The sequence below is a fragment of the Meleagris gallopavo genome, chromosome 4 (assembly GCF_905368555.1).
Source record: "Meleagris gallopavo chromosome 4, MGAL_WU_HG_1.1, whole genome shotgun sequence".
NCBI classification, from domain to species: domain Eukaryota; kingdom Metazoa; phylum Chordata; class Aves; order Galliformes; family Phasianidae; genus Meleagris; species Meleagris gallopavo.
The window spans coordinates 29371134-29395974 of NC_139407.1; the positions used below are offsets into that span (position 1 = coordinate 29371134).

Sequence of the window (24841 nt, forward strand, 5' to 3'; positions counted from 1 at the left end):
GGCGGCGGAGGGAACAAAGCCCGGCAGAAAGGTGGCGGAGTTGCTGCGAGTAACAGCGGCGCTGCCGGCTCTCCGCGGCACCTTAACGGGAGGGCAGGTTCACCCCGGCCGCTGGGCGGAACGGCCGCCCCCTGCTCGCCGCGGGAGCGACGCACGGGCTCAAGGCCGGTAGCTCAGCCCTACGCCGCCCCCCGGGAGGAGGTGGCACACGCGGCCCTCCTCGGCGCCGCTCTCGGCGGGGGCTGCCCTACGGGCGGGCCGTGCCCGTGTCCCGCCCCCGGCGGGGCGGCGGCGGCGGCTACGTGCGCGGGGCGGCGCGGCGCGGCGCGGCTGGCGGTGCCGGCGCGGAGCCGCGGTTCGCCCCGAGCCCCGGCCGCGCCCATGGCGAGCAGCAGCGGCGGCGGCAGGTAGGGCGGGCGGGCGGCGCGGGGCCCGCTCCCCGGCCATGGCGCAGACGGAGCCCCCGAAGGCGGCGCGGCTTTGGCGCGACGCCGCCCTGCGCGTTCGGAAGCTGCGGGGCGGCCCCGGCGAGCCCGAGCCGGAGCCGGACGAGGGGCCTCCGGGGGGGCCGCCGTCGCCCGCGGCCCGCCGCCCGCCGCTGGGAGAGCTGGAGGCGCTGAACCTGAGCGGGCGGGGGCTGGAGGAGCTGCCCGAGGAGGTGGGCGCCGCCCTGTGCGGGCTGCGGGTGCTCAGCCTGCGGCGCAACCGGCTGTGCCGCCTGCCCGCCGCCGCCCTGCGGCACCTGGGCCGCCTGGCAGAGCTGGACCTCAGCCACAACCGGCTGCGGTGCCTGGGCGACGGCAGGGCGCTGGCGGGGCTGCGGGGCCTGCGCAAGCTGAGCCTCAGTCACAACGAGCTGGGCGCCGAGAGCCCCGGCCTGCCGCCCCGCCTGGCCGAGCTGGCTCACCTCGAGGAGCTCGACCTCAGCTTCAACCGCCTGAGCCGCCTGCCCGAGGGCTTGGGCTGCCTGCGGCACCTCCGTGCCCTCGACATCGACCATAACCTGCTGCCCTGCTTCCCCGCCCCGCTGCTGGAGCTTGCCGCCTTGGAGGAGCTTGACTGCTCTGGCAACCGGCACCTGGGAGCCCTGCCCGAGGGCATCGCCGCCCTGTGCCGCCTCAAGATCCTCTGGCTGAGCGGCACGGGCCTGTCAGCCCTGCCTGAGGGCCTCTGCCAGCTGGGCGCTCTGGAGAGCCTCATGCTGGATGGCAACCAGCTGCGGACTCTGCCCGCTGGCTTCAGTGGCTTGCAGCGGCTCAAGATGCTGAACCTCTCCTCCAATTTGCTGGGTGAGTTCCCCGACGCTATCCTGGCACTGCCAGGGCTGGAGGAGCTCTACCTGAGCCGCAACCAGCTTGCTGTGCTGCCTCCTCGCCTCTGCCAGCTCCGCCAGTTGCGCACTCTCTGGCTGGACAACAACCGCATCCGCTATCTACCCGACTCCATCGTGCTCCTGCACAACCTGGAGGAGTTGGTCCTGCAAGGCAACCAGATTGCCATCCTACCCGAGGGCTTCGGGCAGCTCTCCCGTGTCACCCTGTGGAAGATCAAAGATAACCCCCTCATCCAGCCCCCCTATGAGGTCTGCATGAAAGGCATCCCCTATATTGCAGCCTACCAGCAGGAGCTGGCCCACTCCCAGCCTGCTCTCAAACCCCGCCTCAAGCTGGTCCTGATGGGTCTGAAGGACGCTGGCAAGACCCTGCTGAGACGATGCCTGATGGAGGAGGATGGGCAGAAGGAGGATGCAGGAAACCTGGAAGCAGGGAGCGCCCAGCCCCGAGGGTGCCCTGGGCAACAGCAGGATAGTGGGAGAGCAGTGGGATACTGCGCTGTCCCTGAGGATGCTTCTGAGCGGTGGGACATATGCTCTCATGTGCCATCCCACCAAGGGAAAGGAGAAAGGCTGTGCCCTGCGCCCTCACTGCCTCCAGATGCCTCCCAGGTTTCGTCAGGACTGCGACTGTCGGGCAGCAAGGGCATTGAGGTGATGGACTGGACTGCAGATGCAGAGAGGGGCTTGACGTTCATTGTGTATGAGCTGGCAGGGGACCCAACCTACGATGTGATCCAGTCCTTCTTCCTTTCTCCCGGAGCGCTCTACGTGCTGGTGGTGAATCTGAGTGCCTACGTCCCTCAACACTTCTACCCCTCCGTGGGCTATTTCTTGCACTGGCTGGGTTCCAAGGTGCCCCACGCTGTGGTGTGTATGGTGGGAACCCATGCTGACCTCTGTGCTGAACGGGAGTTGGAAGAGAAGTGCCTGGACATTCATCACCAGATAGCCCAGCAGGAAAAGAGGGATGCTGAGGGCCTCCAGAGCCTTGTTCAGCAGGTAGATGAGGCTCTGGGACAGGACTTTGACCTGCGCTGCTCCAGCCCTCACACTGCCTTTTACGGGGTCTCAGACAAGAACTTGAGGCGAAAAAAAGCCCAGTTTCAGTATCTTCTCAACCACCGGCCTCAGATCCTCTCTCCTGTGCTGCCTTTCAGCTGTTGGGACCACTGCCAGGTGCGTCGCCTGAGGGACAAGCTCCTCTCAGTGGCTGAGCACCGTGATATCTTCCCAAACCTGCACCGGGTGTTGCCCAAGTCCTGGCAAGTGCTGGAAGAGCTGCACTTCCAGCCACAGGCTCAGCAGCTGTGGCTGAGCTGGTGGGACTCTGCCCGGCTGGGCTTGCAGGCAGGCCTGACGGAGGACCGGCTCCAGAGCGCCCTGTCCTACCTGCACGAAAGCGGGAAGCTGCTCTACTTTGAGGAGCACCTCACACTGCGGGAGTATGTGTTCCACAACCTGCCACGACTCATTGACATCCTCAATGTTTTCTGCCAGCGGGATGCCACTGTGCTGCTCCAGAAACTGCTCAGTGACACCCACGTTGATGAGCTGAGGGCCACTCAGCTCCATCATTACGTGGAGGGCTTCTTGCTGCATGGCCTCCTCCCTGCCCATGTTATCCGCCTCCTCCTCAAGCCCCATATCCAGAGCCGGGAGGACCTGCAGCTCATCCTGGAGCTGCTGGAGAAGATGGGGCTCTGTTACTGTGTCAACAAACCCAAATCCAAGCCTCTAAATGGGGCGACCGCTTGGTACAAGTTTCCCTGCTACGTGAAGAATGAGGTGCCCCATGCGGAGGCGTGGATCAATGGTGCCAATCTGAGTGGCCAGTCATTTGTGGTGGAGCAGCTGCAGATTGAGTACAGCTTTCCCTTCATTTTCCCACCTGGCTTGTTTGCGCGCTACAGCGTCCAGATCAACAGCCATGTGGTTCAGCGCTCAGATGGCAAATACCAGATCTATGCCTACCGGGGAAAGGTGCCAGTGGTGGTGAGCTACCGGCCTGCCCGGGGAGCCCTGCAGCCAGATACACTGTCTATTGCTAGCCACGCGTCCCTACCAAATATCTGGACAGCTTGGCAAGCTATTACTCCCTTAGTGGAAGAACTGAATGTCCTGCTCCAGGAATGGCCGGGCCTGTACTACACTGTGCACGTCCTCTGTTCAAAGTGCCTTAAAAGAGGGTCACCCAACCCACACAGTTTTCCAGGTAAGGCATGAATCAGCTTGCCTGTCACCCCTTCTGCGGCTTTGTGCCTTCTTTGAGGGGATTCTGCCATGTTTATGTGAGCTTGATCTTTACTTATCCCACCCTCCCCCCTTTCTGTGTCCCTTTCCTGATGACTTGAGTCATAGAAGAAAATATTAGGGTAGCTCCAAGGAGATAGGCTTAAAATAACGCTATTCTGAGATAGGGGAATGTTATGTCCGCCTTTGCCCAGGTCTTTTTTCTCTGCTTTTCAGGTTCTTGTCTTAAGCAGTGGTCGTCCATTGTTGGACGACCCTATCCTGTGCTGATACTGATTTCCTTGAATGGCTCAACATTTTTTCCTAAGTCCTTTATCCTGCAGCTTCACCTTCTGTGGAGCTGTTTGTAAACACAGAGATGCCTGACAGCACCTTGGTGTCCCCACTCCCACTCAAAAGCATTCCTCTGAGTGCAGAAAAGCTCCTGGTGGTACAGAGTGACCACGCTGATCTTTGTAGCCCCTTGTCACGTCCTCTTTTTTAGAAGAGCCTCTGACTCTAGGAGGAGGCATTCCTCCATACAAAGAGAAAGATGCTCCATCTTCTTTGTTTAGGTCTCTCACCTGAAAGTATTTCCCAGACTTTGTATTTGGGTGCTAGTATTTCTTAATAAATATATATATAGATATTTTTTTTCCTTCCCCTCTCTCCCTTCTTCTAGTGAAAAAATCATAGTCTGTCTCCTCTGTCACGTGATTAGCCATGGTGCTTTTTAAATCTTTTGCCTATAAACTCATTACTTTATGAGCACTGTTTTCCAGCAGCATCTGCTTTACTTTGTGTGTATGCCTCCTGACCTGCATCCTCCTGCTCCTCTGGGTTTGCTTTGGTGTTTGCTGATGTGTGTATCTGTTTCAAATGAATATCCACTCTGAGCTGTAAGCAGTGGTCCAGAAGCATACATTTTTATTCATCCCCCCACCCCACTTTGGAAGTGTGTTGAAGCATTCTTTATTTACAGGTAACCTGAAATTGTGAGGGAACTGGAGTATGTGCTAAGTTAAAGCAAGCAGTGGTGCTAGATGGGTTTGTAGGCGATGTGAATCATAGAGTCACAGAATCATTTGAGTCAGAATGGGCCTTTAAAGGTCATCTAGTCCAACTCCCCTGTAATGAACAGGAACATCTAGAGCTACATCAGGATAGTAGGGTGTGTTTAGATATTTGTTTTGTTAGCTGATTTCATCCCCTAAATATCTCTTTTTCTAAGGAGCACTGGGCTCAGGGTGAGGGGAACCCTGACTATGTGAACTGGGAAGTGGCACTCCCATGGTCTTGCTGCTGACATGCTCAGGGCAATGTGATCTGCTTTCAGAAAAAAAAGAAAAAAACCCTGAAAAAAAATAGCTGAGAGAGCAACCGGTATGTTTGGGCATTATTATGGATATTGAAGATTCAGCTTTTGATGAAATCAAACCCGCAGTCATGCATCATTTCCATGCGCGTGTGTTTCACAACTGATCTTTTATGACCCCATGGAGCTGCAGTTAAATGAGAAACCTGCTTGTCAGCTTGGGTGTTAAATAGAGCCTGGCTATGACTTGTGTTGAGTGAAAAATGCAACCCCCCAACCGTTTGGAAGGGTATAGCCTGCATGCCTGCATTTGATCCAAAACAAAATCTTTGTTGTAGATATGCTCAGAGAATAAGAGAGCGCTTAGGATCTCTGTGGGAACCGTGATGCAGTGGGCTTTTTTTCTCCAATTTTGTTGAACAGGAGGTGTGAATATTTAAGGTCGTAGTGCTCTCATGTGAGTGTGTCGTGGTTGGTGTCGCTTGTGACAGCGTGTGGGAAGGAGATGGTTCCAGTGTTACTCAAACGTGCAGCAATGGAGATGTCTGTGTTTTTTTTTCCAAGCTCTTGCAGCGGAAATCCTGGCAATTACAGTGCTGCTAATTCTGAAGTAGGACTCTGGTCTTTTTAGGACTTCACTGAAGAAATGCTTTGCAGCCTGTTGACCTTAATAAGGGAAATATTTCCGAGAAGACGCTGCCAAATTTGTGCTCAGAATTGGAAGTGTAGTCTGGCTGTGTCTGCTTGTGCAATCTGTGTCGTCATTCGTGAAATCGATGGGGCATTTTTGCCATCCAACGTTTTTGTTGGAATCCCCTTCCAAGAGGGGATTTGTCTGTTCAAGAGTTGAGGGTTAATCCTTGCTTCTACTCCAAACCTGCTTGTGCAGGTTTTCATTGTTTAATACACAGAAATCCTTCAAGTACAGTATAGTGTGCGCAGTAATGGTTAATAAGAATTGAAATTCTGGATTCGGTCTTCTGAAGGTTTATTGCAAACAAACTAAGAATAAAAATGATCTAAAAAGGACCTGACAGAATCCTTTTAAGGAAGCTTTCTTGTTTGAAACGGCTTTGTAGTTGGGTGAATCAGTAACCGAATTGGCATCCGAGTTGGAATCTGTGTGCTTGGAGGCTGCAGTCATCTGCTCAACCAGTAAGTGCTGTGTTGAATGTTTGAGTGATTTTTTTTTTCCTTTATGTTTGCACTACATATAAATAAAAGGATCTTTTCCAGGCTAAAGAAGACAAATCCTTGCATGTACTGATCAAAAAAAGAAAATTGTTTGCCATGTCAAGAAGATGAGGCCTTTGTTGGATTGTCACAGACAATGTGAAATGCTATGATTTTGTGTGATTTGATGTTCCTGGAACAAAGGGCTTTTGGATGGTGGGTGGTGATAGAGACAAAGAATGGACGGTGGGACCTTACCTCTGGTTCTTCTGAGCTGTGCTATGCACAAGGCATTCTCAAGCCTTATGTGGCCCATAGGGGTGGGATGCAATTCTGTTTGGCGAGTGACTTGCTTTTTTTCCTGCCTGTGAAGTTGCCTGTATGAACATAGGTAAAAGAAAGCCGAGAGCTATGTCTACTTTAGAAAACTCACGAGATACTGTTTCAAACAGGACAGAATCATTTTCACAGATAAAAATGTGCCAGCAAGTGGAAAGCTAAGGGCAGATAAACCATGTGTGATGCTCTCTCAGCCTGTCCTAATAGGAGAGATGCTGCAGTCCCTTTATCATGTTTGTGGCCCTTTGTTGTACTCCCTCCTGTGTGCCCACATCTCTCCTGTACTGGGGGCCCAAGCTGGACCCAGTACTCCAGGTGCAGCCTCACTAATGCTGAGCAGAGGGGAAGGATCCTGTCCTGCTGGTAGTGCTTTGCCTTGTGCAACCTAGAGCACCATCAACCTTCTGAGTGACAGGGCACATTACTGACTTGCCTCCAGCGTAGTGTCTTCCACAACCCCAGGTCTTTTCTGGGGAGCTACTTCCAGTTCATTTCCCCAGCTTGTCCTGAGACCTGGGAGATCACAAATCTTTCTATTCCATACTTGCTTCAGAGTTGAAGGGAAGCATGAATTCCCTTGGTGGCTGGGATGGAGTCATGAGATGGCAAGATTTCTCTTTGTCATGCTGTAGAGTCCTGCATAAAGTGGAAAAGGAACAGGTGGGACTGGTCTTCTCAGAAAGGGTCAGAAGCTGCTCCCAAGTTTGAGCAAGCCTCCAAATGAAAGACTCATGTCAGGTGTCTAATTGTTCTTTTAATTAAATTATAAGCAGTTGTTGGCTTTTTTTGCCAGGTGGAGCAGTACCTCTTAGCTGCAGAGCCTGGTGTTAGCATGTGGCAGCGTTTTCTCATCCCTGTTTGAGGGTGGAGTATTTTTTTCTTTTTTTTCCCTCCTTATTTTCAAATTAGATGCTTCATTATTTTGGGGCTATTATAACCCCTCTAAAAAGTGCCCAGCGCAGTGTGAGTACTAGGCACCAGTTGTCTGGATGGTAGGAGAATGCAGAGCAGGACCCCACAAGTCAGGAGGAAAACAGGCCTGTAATGAAGGAAACAAGCTTACAAGCTGCAGTTGGGTTGTTACAATAATGATGTGCATATATAGCCAGATTCTGTGTTGTATCTCCTCTCTCAAAGTCTGGGGAAATGGGTTGGTGGTTGTAATGGGCGTCTCACTTAGCAAAGCTACCCCTCAAGCTGTTTGTTCCTTAACTGCTCACCTGGACCGACTTCATTCCACATGGAGAGTCATCTCTGGACTTGGACTTAGAGCTGCCATCAGTGACCCAGGGAAATGCTAGGTTTGGGTGTGTGCATCTTTGGTTTGGTTTAGTTAGTGAAAAATGCAAATGTTTTGGCCTTCAATGCATTATTTTTTTTTTCCCACTTTTTTTTTTTTTTCTTCAGTTGTTGCTATTTCACTTTACAGGTGCTTAGTACCAAATGATTTTTTGTGCCATTGCAAGAGAGCTGTTCAAAAATGACTAACTGTAAGTGTTAGTGATTGCTCAGATCAAATACTAATGCAGGTTTTCTCCTTTCCGGAGTCATCTGGTTTGTGTCCCACGCACAGGTATCCTGAAACATGCTTTAGTTCCTGCTATCTGCATGCACTTTTGGTGAAAACAAAACACTCAGAGGTGGGAACTTTTCCCATATGAGTTTGGTTATGTCCTGTCATGTGTGTTTCACATGCATGATAAAAATGCTGCAGAACATAATACATTTATGAAAGGCTATACTCTTTTTCTTGTGACAGGAATCTTCACGCTGATGTCAGCTTTGCATACTTAAGGAGCTATGGGAATTCTATGCATCTTTGAGAGGAAAGCTTGAATGTGCAAGTATGTTGCAAGGTCCTTTCACCTATCAGGAGAAGATGGTGGGAGTCTGCCAGTGTTGAATCCTTGTTGCTTGGTATTGCGCACCTTACTTGACATTGGGATAGAGCTCTGGAAAAAAAACAAGCATCACTTGAAATGTGGAATATGGATAAATCTGTCTGGTAGTTAATTCTGCACAGTGCCGTGTCTTGTATTTGCAGTATTGAGCAGGTAGCTGTAGGCAGTTTTGCATGCTACTCACTAATTAGTGATCTGTTAATGGTAGCACGGGCTACTTGTTTTGCTCCTAAAAGCAGTTTAGCAGGAATGAAAATGTACTTAATGAAAAGCTCTGTGTCAGTTGCAGAATTACCAAAAGTAGAAACCCAGACTGCCTGCTTGCAAAACCCAGCAGCAGCAATTGAATTTCATTTGGGATGTTCAGCTGCAGTGACTTTGAGGTTCTGCTGTAGCAGGCTGAGGTCATGCTGTGCTTGTGGTATTTTCTTGGCCACAGCTCAGACCTGCATGCTCTGGTCATGCCAAAGCTGTCAGTGGCATCGATGCGTACTCACAGACACATGGTCAGGGGCAGCTTGCTTGTGGCCAGTGGATGGAGGCTGGGATTGCACTGAGCTGTTTGCGCTGGTTGTGGTTTAATGCATAACCCTAACTGCAGATTATCTTTTTTCCCCAGTTTCTTCCCCAGTATTGCAGGGGCAAGTAACTTTCAGGGCAAGCAAAACTTCATCTCAAACCCTGTTCTGACCCATCTGTTTTTTCCACATGATGACTCGGAGGTGATGCTTGTGTGGTCCAGGAAGGAGCTTTGTTATCACTGATCCTCTAACTAGGAATAATGATCCATTTGGTAACACAGGCATCTCATTTTGACCATGAAGATGTTCATGTTTTTCTGCTCTCCATGCTCTCTTCATGTCTTTAAATACTGTGTATAGCTCACTAGTTCCTATGCACATCCTCCTTCTCTACTATATTACAGGGAGAAACAGCTTCACTGTCTGTCTGACTGCTAAACATTGTGGGATTATATCCTCAACAGTGAAATGCAGCTGTACTTACTGCAGACTATAGAAGAGAATGATTCAGGGTATTGATGTCCAGTGCATTTGTTTTTCCTTAAAAAGGGCTGAGCAGCTGGGAGTCTGTCTGAATGGGACTTCGGGCAGTGACAACAATGATGTGTCCGCTTCCTTTTGTAATTCCTCATCCTCTTCTCTGTGAAGTGGAGAGTGGCAAACAGAATCCCTCCTTTAGCAGGAGTCTTTAGTCGTGGCTGGGCCCAGAGGAACCAGAGCAGGTGAGATATTGAGGAGCCAACAGAGCCGCTGGTAGGTACGGATCTATGGGGTGGAAGGTACCTTGCAGTTGGCAGACTCACCCAGGAGTTGCCCAGGGGCATGGGGAATTGTGCATCCAGACAACCTGGTTTCAGACTGAGCAGTGTGGTGTGGTGTGGTGCTGTCGCTCAACAGGGAACGGTTCCTAGACTTGAACTGGTTTTAGAGAGCAGTTTTGTGCTGGACAAGGCTGTGTGTGCCCAAGTAGAGGATGCTTTGTGGCAGGTTTCCAGAGAAGGGAGCCTGGAGCCAGCACCAGCCCTACTTCACCATGTTACACAACCAGGCAAGTTTCAGCTCCCTCTGCATTTCTCTGGATCTTCCTTCTGAATACATTTTCTTTGAGATTTTGACACTCTTGTTTCAGATAATGATGCGCCTGCTGGATATTGAAAACTCTTGTGGCCAAATGACTCAGGATTATCAAAGTGGCTAAATTTAGGAAATTGATCAAAAAGAGCTTCCCCTTCTTGTGATCTGACATTACATTTTTCAGTTACTGTTATTTTTACTGTGGAACTGCTTACATCTGCTTTGGTTGAGCACTAAGGTGATGACTTAAAAAAAATCCATCCCTGTAAACTAATGCAGGTGTGCTGCAGTGTCGAGTCTTTGCAGTTCTTTCAAGCTTCTAGTAGCCAGCTGTGCAGAATATTCAGTGGAGTTGATACGAGCCTCCCTCTGGCACTTCAGGCATCCTAACTCCTTGCCTGTGTAAGAGCATTGCATGGGGAATGAAACTTGTGCTTTGACCTCATTGACAGGTCCACTTGGTTCTTTGCACCTGAATTTATGAGTGTTGGATGAGGGGTCTCACTCGTGTTGATGAAGCCTGTGGTCTTGCATTAATGATATTTTTTTTATGCCAGTAAGTGAGAAGCTTGTCATTTCACAGTGGAATGTGCATGCACCCGAAGGGAGTCCTTCAGACTCTAAGGTGATCATTATTGGATTTTGGGAAGATTTTCACTGATGGTTGTGGAGGCGAATGTCTGCTGTGGTCAGCTTGGAGTTTCCTAGGAAAAGATGCTGAAATAAATCACAGAATCGAATCATTTGAGTTGGAGGGGACCATAAAAGGCCATCTAGTCCAACTCTTCTGCAGTGAGCAGGGCCACCTACAGCTACATCAGCTTGCTCAGAGCCTCATCTAGCCTGACCTTGAAGGTCTCCAGGGATGGGGCATCTACCACCTCTATGGGCAACAAAAACTTTTCCCCTTGTCCTATTACAACCGACCTTGCTGAAGAGTCTGTCCCCTTCTTTCATAGCCCATTATAGAAGCTGAAAGGCTGTTATCAGATCTCCATGGAGCCTTCTCCAGACTGAACAAATGATCAGGAATTGAGTCTTATGTAGGTTTCTTCTTTGTCCTTCTGAAGCATAGCCGAAGAGTTTTCTGGATGAAAGGAAACTTTGAGAGCCTTCCTTTGGGTCTTGAAAAAAGTAGTTCTCTCTCACTTCTTTCTGTAGCAGAAAGCTACTATGAAGCTTTTGAAGCTGCTTGTTATTTTTAACTTGTTCCTTTTACTCCTTTTAAATAAATCACGTCTTTCATCTACAGCAAGAAGAGAGCCTAGCGCATAATGTTCATGCACACATGCGCATTTTGGAGTGCCTGCAGTGAAGCTAAACACAACGTTAAGAAAAGGTTGCCGAACAAGGCAAGGCGATGCTGCGAATTTGTATTTCACACAGGGAGCTGGCTTTTAAACAGTAGAAACCTTTGGGCTGATCCAGGTGTGATGAGAGCAGGTGCCTGACGCTCTGCTTTAGGTAACACGATGGGCTGGCACTGGGGGCAGGGCTGGCATTTTTGGCACTGCACCTCACATATGCTGAGATGTGCTCCCCTTCAAAAGCTGCAATATTGCTCTGAAACAGCATCTCTAATAGAAAGCTGTGTCACAAAACAGCCTCTCCTCTGCGAGCCTTGCATGTGGTTCTGCTCCTGTGGCCATCCAAGCAGTGCAGGTGAGTGCTGGGCTGGGAGCTGAGAGCTGCGGCACTTCTGCTGCTTGCTTGTGTACTGCTTTATCCCCCATTGCATAACACAGCGTGATGCAGTTAATCCGGTCATCATTACAAAAGGATTTTAAACTGATTTTTTTATTCAGCAGTCATCTTTAATAAAGCTTTGCCTCGCTCGAAGGGCTGTTCTCCTGGTTGTACGTTTAAGAAAAATGCAGGAGGCTGAGAGATGGACAGGAACAACGAGTTCATGGAGAAGGAGCACGGGTACCTTTGGCTGCCAGGAATGTGCTGGGGAAGCCCAGAAACATGGGGCACGTTTCCTTTAGCACCAAGCCTGAAAAATCTTTAGGTACATAAACAGGAACATCCAGTGTGACTGTATTTTGTTTGCATTTTTTTTTACTTACGAAGCATACTTTTTTGGAAGGAGAAAGAAAGGTTCTTTCGGATGTTGTCTGGCTTGCACGCTCTTGGCTCGAGCCAAGAGCGGTTGCTCCTTGTTTTTCTTAGAACGGTACATTGTGTGAGTTTGTATGTGGTAGATTTGCATTCTTAGCTGTGCTACTGCTTTGTGGAAAGTGCTCTAAGGTAACTTATGGCTTCTGAGCAGCCCTGAAGCATGCTGAAGCCCTGTCCTGGAGCCCCACTGCAGAGCATGCAGCTCCTGGGGAGGTGTAGGATGATAGAGGAGATGCTGGAGGAGTGAAATGTTTCCCTGGGAGACTGATGAGTTCCTTACAGCCCCCGAGGCTCCCTCCTGATTCAGTGGCAAATGTGGCTGCTATGGAAGAAGTGCTTTTTAAGCAGCAAAGAAGGATGCTGAACTTTATTTGGGGGCACTAAGAGCCCAAGACCAGATGGCATTTAGCAGGTGATGAACTCTGCAGGAGTTAAGCAGCAAAACTATTGTTTCTGAACTTGCGTGACTTCTCATTTTGGAAGGCATTTCAGTGGAAGAATAAAAGGGCCAAGAGCTGCTTTCAGCAGAGTTAGTAAAACAATCTATAATGTTGTCTGTAAATAAGTGGTTTCCCATAGGGAAAATGTGTTTACAAGCAAAAGTGAGTTATCACCTTGATTTATAACTGTTAGTTGTCACTCATTTGGGTATTAGGGAACAAGCAGGTTCAAAGAAAAGTGAGCAAATGATTGGAAATACTGGGGTTTCACTGGAAAAAAAAAAAAAAAAGAGGAAAAATAGATTTAAAAGATTAATCCTCATCTCTTCTGGAAAAGAGGACGAAGAAAAGATTTTGTAAAGTTCTTACTAGAAAAAGGACAGATGGAGCTTTGTTCTTGACCACTGAGCAGTGCAAATCTAGCAGCTTACTCCAACTTCAAAACCAGCAACTTTGTTAATAATAGAAGTACTTTAAATCGAATGGTAACTACTCAGCTGAAACCATACCTGCCCTCTGTTTGCAGTGTGGTGTTATTTATTAACCAGGAGAAACTGGGTGGCTGTAGAAAAAGTAGCAAGAAGACATTGTGCTCAAGTTGAGCACACGTCTAGAATAAATCCTGTGATGTACGTGCACAGATCAAATTCCAAGGTAAAGTGGCTTCTTAATGGATTGAAATGGGGCTTCCCTTTCATCTTTGAGGGATGAGTGTGAGTTGGTTCAATTAACAGGTAAAATACCTATTTGATGTAAGCCTGAATGGGAGTTAAGTTGATTAGACTGTGCTCCTTAAACCAACTGAATGCTGGTGAAGGAATTCACTCCTTTGCATATGTGGGCTCCCTGTTTTTTTTTCTGAGGAATGGTATGCAGAGAGGGTTTAGAGTTTTGTGTGTGTATCTCACCTTAAATGATCTGGAAGGGAATACTTGCCGTGCAGGTTCAAAAAAACAGCTCCCTCCTCCAATTAATTTTACTGTTCACACTGTAGCCTTGGAATGGCCCTAAGGCAAGAAGAGCAACCAATGGAGCCAAGTTGCTTTTATCTGGGAGAAGTTTATTTAATCTCAGAAAAACTGTTGGGAAGCACAGGTACAGACAGGTCTTCTGTGTGGGGTTTTTTTTGTTTTGTTTTTGTTTTTGTTTTTCTTTTTCTTTTTTCTATTTCTCCCAGCCCTTGGCTAGCTTCTGCCCAAAGAAAGTGTCTTAATGCTTGCCTCATTCTCCTCTGTGTTTAGCAGGTGGTCAGACTGAGACTTGCTGCTGCCTTATCACTAGCTAGCAGTCCATAGGACAGAATCTGGTAAACCTCTCATCTCTTTCGACCCCTTCCAGGAGCTGGCTTTTTGCGTTGCCAGCTTTTAACGTGTTGTGACCCAAATCCAGGGAGCTGGAGCTAGCAAGATGCTGACCAGTCCTGGTCACTCTCTGCAAACGTGGGAGAACATTGCCTGTTTGCTTTATTCATCGAAGTAATGGCTTTGAGAGCTTTTTTAGACTCCATTTTTCTCATCAGTGGGACCTGCCACATTCTGAACATCTGGATGGAGGAGAAAGCTCATCATCTCTTCTGTGCTGAGAATGTAATAGCTTTGGGCTTACTTGTCTTGAAAGGTAGGCTGACAGCTGGTGGAAACTATTCATTTGAACTGGCTGAAGCTGCAGTGTCTGATATTCAGGTGGCTGCTCTTGTGTGCAGCTCTGCTGTTACTGGATGAGAACAGCCAGACTAGTGCAGTTGGCAGCTGTATCTCCAGCTGGTCCCTGCCTTGGCAGGATGAGAAGGTGCTCAGATATGGTCGAAGGGGTGGAATTAAAAATAACCAAAAGGTAGATTCTGGGCTTGGTTACTCAGTAACAGACCTCTTTCTATTTTGGGATGAAGATAATTCGCACTGAGCTTGTTATACTGTGACTCGCCCTTAAAATGCCTTGACAGTCAATTTCGTTCCAGCTAATAAGGTCCTAAAATGTTAATGAAGCAAATCAATTTTTCATGGCTTTGTACTGCAGTCATCTGAAAGAACTGTGTTGCAGCCTGCTGATTCCAGGATGCTTTTTAGGGCAGATATTGCGAAATACTCAGCAATTTGGAGGATGTTTCATTTTCTATTTCAGCTTTTTCCCAGCACTCACTCTCATTTTCCTGAGCCTTTTTTACTGTCCTGTATATTTGTCCCCTGTGGCCGCCTCCTTTCTCCATTGTCTGTACTCATGAGCAGGGACTGTTTGCTTCCACATGCCTCCTTGCACTGGGAAACACAAAGGTTGAGTGCCTGACAGGACGGGGACAGTGAAGCTGGATGAGAGAGGCTTCTTATGCTGAAATACTATCTTAAATAGATGGAGGACAAAGCAGAGAAAAGGCATCACATTCATGTCAAAAATCAGTCTCCTCTCCTTTTGGCCCATCTGTTACTGAGATGGCAGTGCGGCTCCATGAAGTCTCTCTGAGAGCTGCAGAAAGAGGAGAGGGGTGTTGCTCGTTGATAGCTACCTGCACTGGCTTAGGCATTAGGTATTTCTGAGCTGCTTGTTTCGTATCATCAGAACAAGATAGAAGGGCTCAAACCTTCACGACTTCTCCTGAGACCTCCATCTTGATGGAGTTATTTTGATGATTTGCTTCTATTGTCTCTGTTCTGGTTTGTGAGTATGCAGATGGGAAGTATGAAATTGTCTGGTTTTGGAAATACTGCTTTTTTTGTTTTAATTGAGTTTCAGTTTCAGCTATAATTATGTGGCCCTGAGAAAAATGTTGTAAAATGATATTTTGAGACAAATATAATGTATTCCAAATTTTATTAGCATAGTAGGGGGGAGCTCAAATAACTCATGTCAGAGAAACCACTGAGATGTAAATGAGATGCAAATTTGCACTTTGAATAATTGCCCTCCTTTATCCACTGTGTTGAGCATCTGAAATGCCTTCTACCCAAGTTCTCCACCTGGTACTCAGTCCAGTGTCAGATGCTTCCCTGGAGCTTTTGCAACCATTGAGTTGTGACAGTGTCCTCTTCTGCTGTGACAGTGAGAGGTTAAGTGCTAGCTGACTGTCACGAATTGGGAAAGGAGGAGGGTGTATGGTGTTCCTCTGACCAAGCTGGTAGTTGTGTGACCAAGTTTATGGCTAAACTTGAAGGCTGTAGTATCCAGGAATGATATCTCTCCAGGATGTGTCTCACTAGGCTGGCTTTCAAGGAGGCCTTGCAGAGCACCTGCCTCTTGGCACAGCTTCCCTCTAGGGTGATGGTTACAGGGCTTCTTGCATATGAGGGGCAGCGTGGGTGATATCAACAAGTGCAGTGCTGGGGCCTGAGCTAAGCAGGGCACGGCCTCTGCAGTGGACCTGGGGCTCTCTGGTCTGGAGTGCTGTGGTTCTGTGTCCCAGCAGTCCTGGCTGGAAAGCAAATGAGAAGATAATTAAGTCCTCACTTGGAAGTCTCTATGCAACCCCCTTGCTACGAGCAGAGCCATCCCCACAGATAGATAAGGTTGCTCAGGGCCCTGGAAATAAATGAAGAATAGTGCAGAGTTGTAATTTTCTATTTTTGTGCTTCAGATGTAGACAGTGTTTTAAGACACAATTAAAAATTCATGCCAACAGAGAGTAGTGCTTTTTGGAGTGCAGTCTTTGAGAATAAGTTTATGCGTACTGCACAGCAGCATTTGCAGGAAGCAGCTTATTCGTTTCATCCATGCCAAGAGTGGTAAAGATGATTTAAATGGCATGGAATAGAAGCAGGCTTGCTATGAGACACCATCTCCTTCTCCTTCCTGCTGCCAAGATGCCATGCAGATTTCTTATCCTCTGTGGAGCTGCAGAGTCCCAGCATGTGAGTGTAATGCTTGCGCTTACAGCAGAGGGGAAATTATGCCTGTGGCTATTCAACCTACCCTGTGTTAGATTTAGTAAAAATGCATATTTCAGATGTTGAATAACCCCAAGCAATAAGCACAGAAGCTACAGCTTTTCCAATCTAACCTCTCTGTGGCTATGTGGACGAATGAGATAGAACTGCTGTGGGGCCAGAGCACGCCCCGAGACCTGGGATTCTCTTGTAACCCTACTGTCTGGCTGCAGTAGGAAACCAAGTATGGGATGGGCTTTGGCCTGCAGAAAATGTTGGAGTGTTTTATTCTGTAATTCTCTGAAGGGATGACCCAGAATCTCCTGCCACTCTTGTGGCTGAAAGACTTCAGCACAGGAAAGGAATTTGGGGTATGAAAGCAAAAGAGCAGTTGGGCTAGAAAAACAAGCATATGATTGCAAGCAGTTTGGAGGCATGGGATGGAGGCAGTGATGAGGCAGGGCAGGATGTAGGAATAAGTTCTGTATTCCTGTCGTGAAGCATGGCTGGTATATCAAGATCCCAAGAGAGAGAAGGATGTGAGCAGCAGCATGCAGCAATGGCTAGGATCCTGCCTGTCCACTGCTTGCTTGTTGTCCCAGATCCTTATTGACACCATGGAAATGCCATTGTGCTGTTACTGTGCAAATGTATTCTCCTGACAGCTCCAAGAGAAAGGAGATGGCCTGGCAGGCTGTAGCAAAGTCCCTCAGCCTTATGTCCTTGCTGTAGTTCATTGACATGTGGACAGGGAGCCTTGTTCCATCTAGCATACCTGTGGCAGCAGGAGCTGTGTAGAAAATGCAGCAGAAGGCAAAAGGCCTGGGAGGGATTTTCCTTCCTTCGTGCAAAAGCCTTCTGTCTGTTATACAGCCAAGTAGGCTTACAGCTGGGCTTGTCTGTCTGCCAGCATGGAATAACTGAACACTGCTGCAAGTGCTGTCCTTTTTTACTGTCAGCGTCTCTCTGAACTATCTGATCCGTCATGGGTATCTGGCATTTCATGGGTATTTCTTACAGGCCAGCAAAGTGTGCTTTGCAGCATGCGTGGTCTGATTGCTGGCAAGGGCTCTGAAGAAGTCATCTCAATCCAAATCACAACTCAAAAACAGAAGGAATAACGGGCCTGACTCTGCATTTGACCAAAAGCTGTACACCAGGAACACAGAAAGCAAATATGGCCATAAAAGTGTCTTCCTTGTGTGGCAATACGCATCTGCTCTCTGGTGCAGGCAGTTATGCTCACCTGTCTGCAGACAGTGGCCTGGCCCAGGTATCCAGCACGAGTTTGTGTCCGTGCCATTGCAGGATGACCTTTCAGAGCAGAGAGGCAGGACTGACGTTTTCAGCAAAATTTGTGACGCGCTTATGGAGGAGTGTGCAATCATAATACAGACTGGCAGGTCTGTATGTAGGGGCAGAGCAAGTACTGCTGGCATAGACTGCTCTAAGTACAGCTATAGATAAGTTAAACCAAGTAAACACCACCACGTGCCAAGGATTTAGCTTTTTCCTTTGAATCAGTGAAGTACTTCATTTGGTCTCCTCAGGCTCACTGCTGAGGTTTGTCTGAGCATGAAGCCAAGCTTCACTCAGGTTCACGGTGGCCTCAGTGGCAATCTACAAGGGAAGGTAAGGCTGTGATGAAAGGGACACTTGATTGAAGAGCATGGGGAGAGGGTTACATGCAAACCAGACATCTATTTTACCCTGCAGCAATCTCTTCAGTATTTCTCCTCCTTAGGATTCTTGAAGTGGGGAGACAAAAATGGGAACAAAGGTCTAAGCAGGCAGTCTTACTTCACTCCTCTGGTTTAAGATCTAATGGATATTAGCCCTGCCTTTAAAGCACATAATGGTGTGCCAATGTCATGATCCATGTTTCAGAACTGGTGTTTTCAGTACTATTAGCAAAACTGCATCTGGGAAGTCTACCTGGGGCTGGAAACCTGGGAGGCACCGGGATATGGAGCCCTGTGGGGTGCATACTTGGTGAGACACGTCACTGCTTTCAACATGCGACAGCTCATATAATTGAGGACGCTGCCTTGTAGGTTTAACTTAGAATTGTGAATACTGTCACGATTCATCTGTCTTGGTGGCTTAAAAGCTTCTCTGCCACTTCAGGTTTGAGTGTGGGTGTGAGAGGAAGGTAGGCAGTCAAACCAAATGTGATTTCAGCTTCCAGACTGGGGGTTAAACTGGATCTGCTGGTCCCAAAGGTGGGCTCTCCTTCCGGAGGAGCTGTGTTTGTTCCCTGCCAAACCCTTCTTGCTGCTTTGACGATACCAAGCAATGTCTTCTGAATCTGCTGAGAAAAACAAGGTTTTTCAGATCTGCTTTTTCACAGAAGTAGGAAGAGAAGCACTGTGAGAAGAAAAGGAGAGTGGCATTTGGGGGGGCTTCAGGAATGGTGGGGCTGATTGCTAGTGTGCTATCCTGCACAGGTTGGGATGTTGTTCTTGGAAGCCTGACTTTTCTTCTGTTTTTCCTGGGATACCAGGCAATCAAGGCTAGATACTTGGAGCTGTTTTTCTGCTGTTCTTTGTTTAACAGCAGAAGGGTTTCTTGCAAGTGCATTTTACAGTAGGGAAGTCCAAGGACCTGTGTTCTGCCCTGGACTACATGCTGCAAGGGTGCCAGCTTGGCACTGGGACAGCAGAGCTGACGCAATTAATTCAGCAAAGGAATAACACGTGCTGTGAGGAACCCCTGCTGTTCCTGACTCACAGGGCTGGTATCATCTCCATGAGGGAGCAGCTGACAGCGAGGAACTGGGATTTACATGCTCAGCAGGGTATAGGGTGGCCCAGAGCCCTGGCAGGAAGCAATAGCAGTCCCACAGCAGCTGTGCCCAGGGAGAAGGGAATCCTACCGCCTATTTTGACTTTGCTTTTAAGTATTATTCTGGCAGCTGGAAGAGGCACACTGTGGCTGCTCAGCCATGGCAGGACAGCAGGATCTCTCCAGCTCCTGGGTAGCTCCAAAAGGAACAGCTCAGAATTTTCAGTACTGGAGCCAACAATTGGATAGGCACAGTGACTTGGGTTGTTTGAGAATAAAGCAGGAGATACATAAAGGTCTAAAAAAGGTTAAGCATGTTGGTTTGAGGTCCCCCTTAGAATTTATTAGAGGCAAAATACCAAAGTGATGCAAAAAACAATGTCTGGGGGTGCTCCCAAGCCATCTGCTTTCTGGCTTGTACCAAAGACGGTGGTCTTGGCATGGTCCTTGTAGCAACCTTCTGCTTGGACTGAGGGACAGATGCATTTTTGTGGGTGTGGATGGCTGTAGTACGCAGAGATGAACAAATCTGTAGCTTCATCTGTCTACTAATTATCCTGCTGATGCTACAGGTCAGCTTCTTCCTTTGCATGCAGCTTGAAGGTAGACTTCTGGATCCCATCTGCCCCCAAAGCCTAATTAAAACACCTAGTCCTAAAAACCTCCCTCTCATTAGGCTCCACATAGATGCTATGAATCCCTGAGGAGCTCTCGGATCTGTGTAGTGATTTAAAGCAGACACAGGAAAGATGGCAGATGTTACTTTTCTGAGGAGCAGTATGTCTGCAGGCTGTAATCATCAGGATGTTCACCATGGTTACGTGGATGAGACGTGCTGGGTTTGCAGGAGCAGGGAGCCCTCATATAGTGCTTACTTGCATTGATTGTGGATGTTTGTTTGGGGGGAAGGGCATGCTAAAAGGATGTCTAGCAAATACTTGCCGTATTCTTACTCTTTTCCTTTATTCACAGGAGAACTGCTGAGTCAGCCAAGGCCAGAGGGACTGACGGAGATCATCTGTCCTAAGAACGGCAGCGAGCGAGTTAATGTTGCCTTGGTTTACCCCCCCACTCCTACTGTGATCAGCCCTTGCTCCAAGTAAGCTCCCACTCCTCTCAGTACACACCAGAAAGCCTGTGTAAAATATGTCGTCACTAAGCATTTTCTGGAAGGTAGCGGTTCTGCAGCTCAGGGACAGTTCTAATTACGTGTGGTTGTAGGCAGCCTGCTCAAAGGAGGAGAGTCAAAGTAAAGTGGGTCGAGGTGTTCCCTGAGCTGTGTTGAGACAGATCAGGAGATAATACCATCATGAAAGGAATCTCTGGAGGTCCCTATTCACCCTGTGCTCCAAGCAGAGGCACCCTCACAGCTGGGTCAGATTGCTCATGATCTTGTATGGGTGAGAGGTGATGATGATTGGTAAGGATGAAGGTACCACCATTGTGTTGTGCTGTTCTCTTTGGGTAGAGTTTATTCCTTTTGTCACATCAGTTTCCTCTATTTCAACTTAGCCTTTCACCACGATGAAGATGCGATGCTCGCTTGTGTTGGAATCTGTTGGAGAGCATGTCAAAGACAGGTGGCCCCAGGCTTGTGGTGGTGCACGGGGCTGCCTGTTTAGGTGCAGGGCTATGCACTGGTTGTTCTTTGTGGTGCAGGGGAATTTGGCAGGTAGCATTGAGGAGTGAGCTAGATATCCTGCAGGAAGGTGGCACTGTGCTGCATGTGGATGTCGGCTGCTTTCACTTCAGCATCTGAAAATAGCTTTGAATGGTGGCTTCAAAATGGCTTTTGAATCTCCTCAGTAGCTCAAAATAAGCTCATCTTGCTGGAGAGCAGCTTGGGTAATAGATGACTATTGAACTCTGGGTTAAGGAACCCTGAAGTGCCTGCTTGGAGAAGGAAAGAAGGTAGCTGCTCTGATTCTGAGCCACAGGCCACAACAGCTCATGCTGCCAGGCCTCCTGTGTGTGTGCTTGGCAGAGCATGTTTCTAATCCCACGTTGCAGTGTTTGTTATACTGTGCTGTCATCTTCATGCCCGTGTGCTTGTCCCTCCGTCCTCCGTTCTGACCTCCATAGTGTCTTAGCAGCCATGTCCTAGTTTCAGTTAGTCTGCTGGCAGGAAACTTGTGTTCTCAAAAAGGCCTGCCTTAATTTTAAAGTGCTCTCCCTGCTTATTTAGCAGCGAGAGAAAATTGTGTCTTAAGTTATTAATCACAAGGATTGTGAACCCTGCTGCTCTTGCTTCATCACCGTTTCTCTCTCCTTTCCTTTTCCAGATAAATCATCAATACTGGTGCCAAAGGTTTTCCACCGGAGAGGAATGTGGCTGATGCTCTACAGTGCTCCCATCTCCAGTTGTGGAGTTGCATGCTGACAGGGATTGGTGGTAATTTGGGACTCAGATGCCACAGGGCAGGGGCAGTTCGCAGGAGGAGGCTTCATGGCTGAAGTGGACACAGTCACCTGCAAGCTGGGGATGACAACGAGACATGAAGCAAAGCAATTGCTGCAGTTGGCAGGGCTGCTGGCCAGAAGAAAAGCACTGGGGATAGGATTCTGTGGACCCACTGATTGCGTATTGAAACTCATTGGGATCTCATGATGAATGTAAAATTGTTCTTAGTACCATTTAATTCAGACCTGCTTGGAGGAAAATCTCTTGAAATGAGCTGTAGCAGAATTCCCTGGATTTGTTCCTGGACAAGTGAGTTTTGTGGCAGTTGGCCAAGGCTTTGTGGGAAAGAGGGGTTGGTTTTGTGAAGCCTTTAAAATTATTTCAGTGCAAAACACTGGGCTGCAGCGCAGGGGGAGAAGCATCTTAGGAAATGTTTCCTGCCTTATGCAGTCGCGTATGCTCTACTACATAGTGGTAAGGATGTGTTGGAGGAGCAGGCAAGTTGGGACCTGCTGTGACATTCTCCTGAATTCTGATCCTTCGAATATCAGCCTGGCTGTAAATAGCACCTTTGTCAGGAGCTTAACATTGTGAAATGCAGAGCAGAATCCGTTCTAGTGGGAAATTGTGGGGCCCAGGTGTAAAGAAGAAAGCCATTGTTCCTAACTTCAGCATGGAAAGCAGCCAGATAAAAGCTTACAGCTCAGTCAACTTGCTATCTTTTTGGAGTATCATTCCAGCCAGGAGGGAGCCTAGGCTCAGCCTTCATGTGTCAACCTGCCACCTCCGGCAACGGGCTTTTAAACGTTTCTCGTACCACTGAGAAGCATTAGTGATTGTGCTTCTATACACTTGCTTCTATAAACTCACTAGGAATTGCCTGTGGTGGCAGGAGGGAGGTGAGATCTCTCCAAATGATGCTCAGAATAGCTCTAGAAAACTTCCATGTCCCAAGTTTTGCTGTCCAGTATAGTTAGAAACTATGTTAGAGCATTGTCTACAGTCATCTCCTATGCTGGGAGGGTTTCTCTTCCTGTCTCTTCTGCTACTCACCTCTCTTTCCATCCTCTGTAGGAAGAAAATAGTGATTTATTGCTGAGCTGTTGCGTGAAATCCACATTGCAAAGATATCACCAACTGGAATCCTTCTCCAGACAGGAGATCAGTTTCCCAGTGCGCCCAGCTGGTGTGGGATTCAGGAGTGCTAAAGGAGCAAGAGGACAGAGCAGACACCTTACAGCCTGCTCCGTGGGACTGCAGCCCTGCTGCCACCTCATCAGGAGCTCAACGTTACCTGGCCTTTGCAGGCAGCAGGCACCCAGCCTGTTCCATGTACTGAAGCCATAAAGCTGGGAGTATGGCAGTCGAGTTATTTAATATGAAATTGGGATCACTCATCCGCCCACTGTTTAATAACTGGTGTAACTGTTTTCATCTGTATTTTTTTATATGCTAAAGCCATTTAATTTTCTATGCAGCTCAGAAATGTCTCCCCTTTGCAACTGCCAAGTGAGAGATCTGTGCAGGAAAACTGCGCCAAGTGGCTGCTAGCCCTTTTGGTTTTCCTGCTTCTCTCTTTTAAGGATGTGTCCTGGAATCCTCTGCACACAGCATCCCTTTGCTGAGCTCCTGTCTCTCAGACTCCACGCAGCATCACTGAACCCCAGGGATGAATGCCCTGTATGTTTGAAGGAACTTTCATTTTTCTTGAGTCAAGTCTTAAGGAAAGAGGGCTTGAAGATGTTGCTCTAAGAACAGAGATATTCAGTTCAGAGCATGCATTCCTACCGTGCTCTTGTCCTTGCTCTGAGAGTTATTGAACTGTTAGGAAAGGGCCAAGGCCGCTGCAGAGCACCCTGCAAACTTTACAGCAAGCGTACAATGAAGAAAGAGGGCAGATAGGACTGGGGCATCAGTTGTCTCCCTGTGGAACTGATGGTGACTGTAACTCCTTTGGAAGAGGAGAGGAATCTCCTGATACTTGATCCTCACTTCACTCAAGGGGGCCTTGCGCTGGTTTTGGTCATTGGTTTGCAGGCCTCTTGCTTGCTAACCAGTTGATTTCATGATGAAACTGGTGCATGTGGACTTGGAAGCAGAGCTGTAGGGCTTTCAGTGCTCATACTGGAGCTCATACTGGACTATCTTGTGTTACACTTGGAAGCAAACACGGGATTCAAACATGCATCCGTCCAAATGAAACTCTCACAATAGCAACTTTGTCTTCTGCTGAGTCTGTGTAACACTGAAAAAGCTGCATGTCCCAAAGTAGCATCCAAATATGTTGAGGTAGAGCCCAAAGGTTGATGTTGTATGTCTAGCTCATCTTAGGGCTTGCAGGAGTTCTTGGAGGCCTCTAACAACTGCAAGGGATCCTAGGGGGTGGGGTCACTCTGTTTTAACTCTGAAGGCAGAAAGGTCATAGAAATAAGATGGGTTCAGCCTGCTACACTGCCAAGATGTATTTGACTAGTCCCCTTTCTGCATTCTGTCTCTGCTCTGAGTTTGGTACATTCAGCTTTAAAGCAGAATGGAAAAAGACATCAGGTTGGGGGTTATCCTGCCTTGTAGCATCTGAAATCAAAGGGATGAGACTGGGGGCTGTGGAAGTACACGTTCTCCCCCTTGCAGCATCCTCAGCTCAGCTGTGCCGCAGCACTGGAGCTTACATGGGGTCCCTGTCCTATTCCCATTTCTCCTTTGTTCCTCTGACCTGGTTAAAGTTTGTCAGAGCAGCAAGGGTCTCTTGCTGTGAAAGGCAAATGTGGCTTTGTTAAAGGGAACTGCAGATGTTATTTAGGAGTTCACTAAGTGATGTGGAAACCCTCCGGCTCGCTTCTACAGAGCCAGATGCTGAAACTCAGCTTCACTCTTTGGTTGGGATCTTGGGCTGCCATCCTTGGAAGGGCAGTGTGGGGAGATGGAGATGCTGCACCGCAGTAAGCACAAGAAGAGTCAAGGCCTCAGTGTAGCACTTACCACGGACTTCATGGCTCAGTTAATGAACTGTAATTGTAGGTATTCACATCATCTACATACCTGGGCAGGACTCTGCACATACACACATGCATGCCCAGACGTACACGCACCGCACCGACACATCCTTGCCAAAACAACAAAATAAAAGCGATCTAAATCTCAAGGAGAAGCTTAGCTGTTTGGTTTGTTTTCCAATTCCAGTGCTTGGGTACTGCCTCTGGGGCAGTCTGGGACTAATTGCAGCCTTGCTTTTTTTGAACGTGGAATGGAGCTACTCATGAGAGTGCTGGAATGAGCTTTCACAGGAAGGGGCACCCAGGAACTGTTCCTGTGCTTTCCTGCAGGCTTCTGGATGTAGGTTTGTTGCTGTAAAT

General features: G+C 48.3%; 1 protein-coding gene across 3 annotated transcripts; it reads left to right on the plus strand.

Moving 5' to 3' along the window:
• Positions 1-162: 162 nt before the first annotated feature.
• Positions 163-24630, plus strand: MFHAS1 (multifunctional ROCO family signaling regulator 1). Of its 3 annotated transcripts, XR_014882972.1 has the most exons (4): positions 164-3548; positions 20060-20186; positions 21370-21797; positions 22563-24630. XR_014882972.1 is itself a non-coding variant. In XM_010709832.2 (3 exons), exons 1-3 carry the CDS (start codon positions 446-448, stop codon positions 21371-21373), a joined length of 3234 nt encoding a protein of 1077 aa, XP_010708134.2. In that variant the 5' UTR covers positions 164-445; the 3' UTR covers positions 21374-21798. The 3 variants fall into 3 exon arrangements, 2 of the variants coding, with proteins under 2 accessions (XP_085078766.1, XP_010708134.2); XM_010709832.2 differs by lacking the exon at positions 22563-24630 and having other exon boundaries at positions 21370-21798; XM_085222640.1 differs by lacking the exons at positions 21370-21797; positions 22563-24630 and having other exon boundaries at positions 163-3548; positions 20060-20190.
• Positions 24631-24841: the final 211 nt, after the last annotated feature.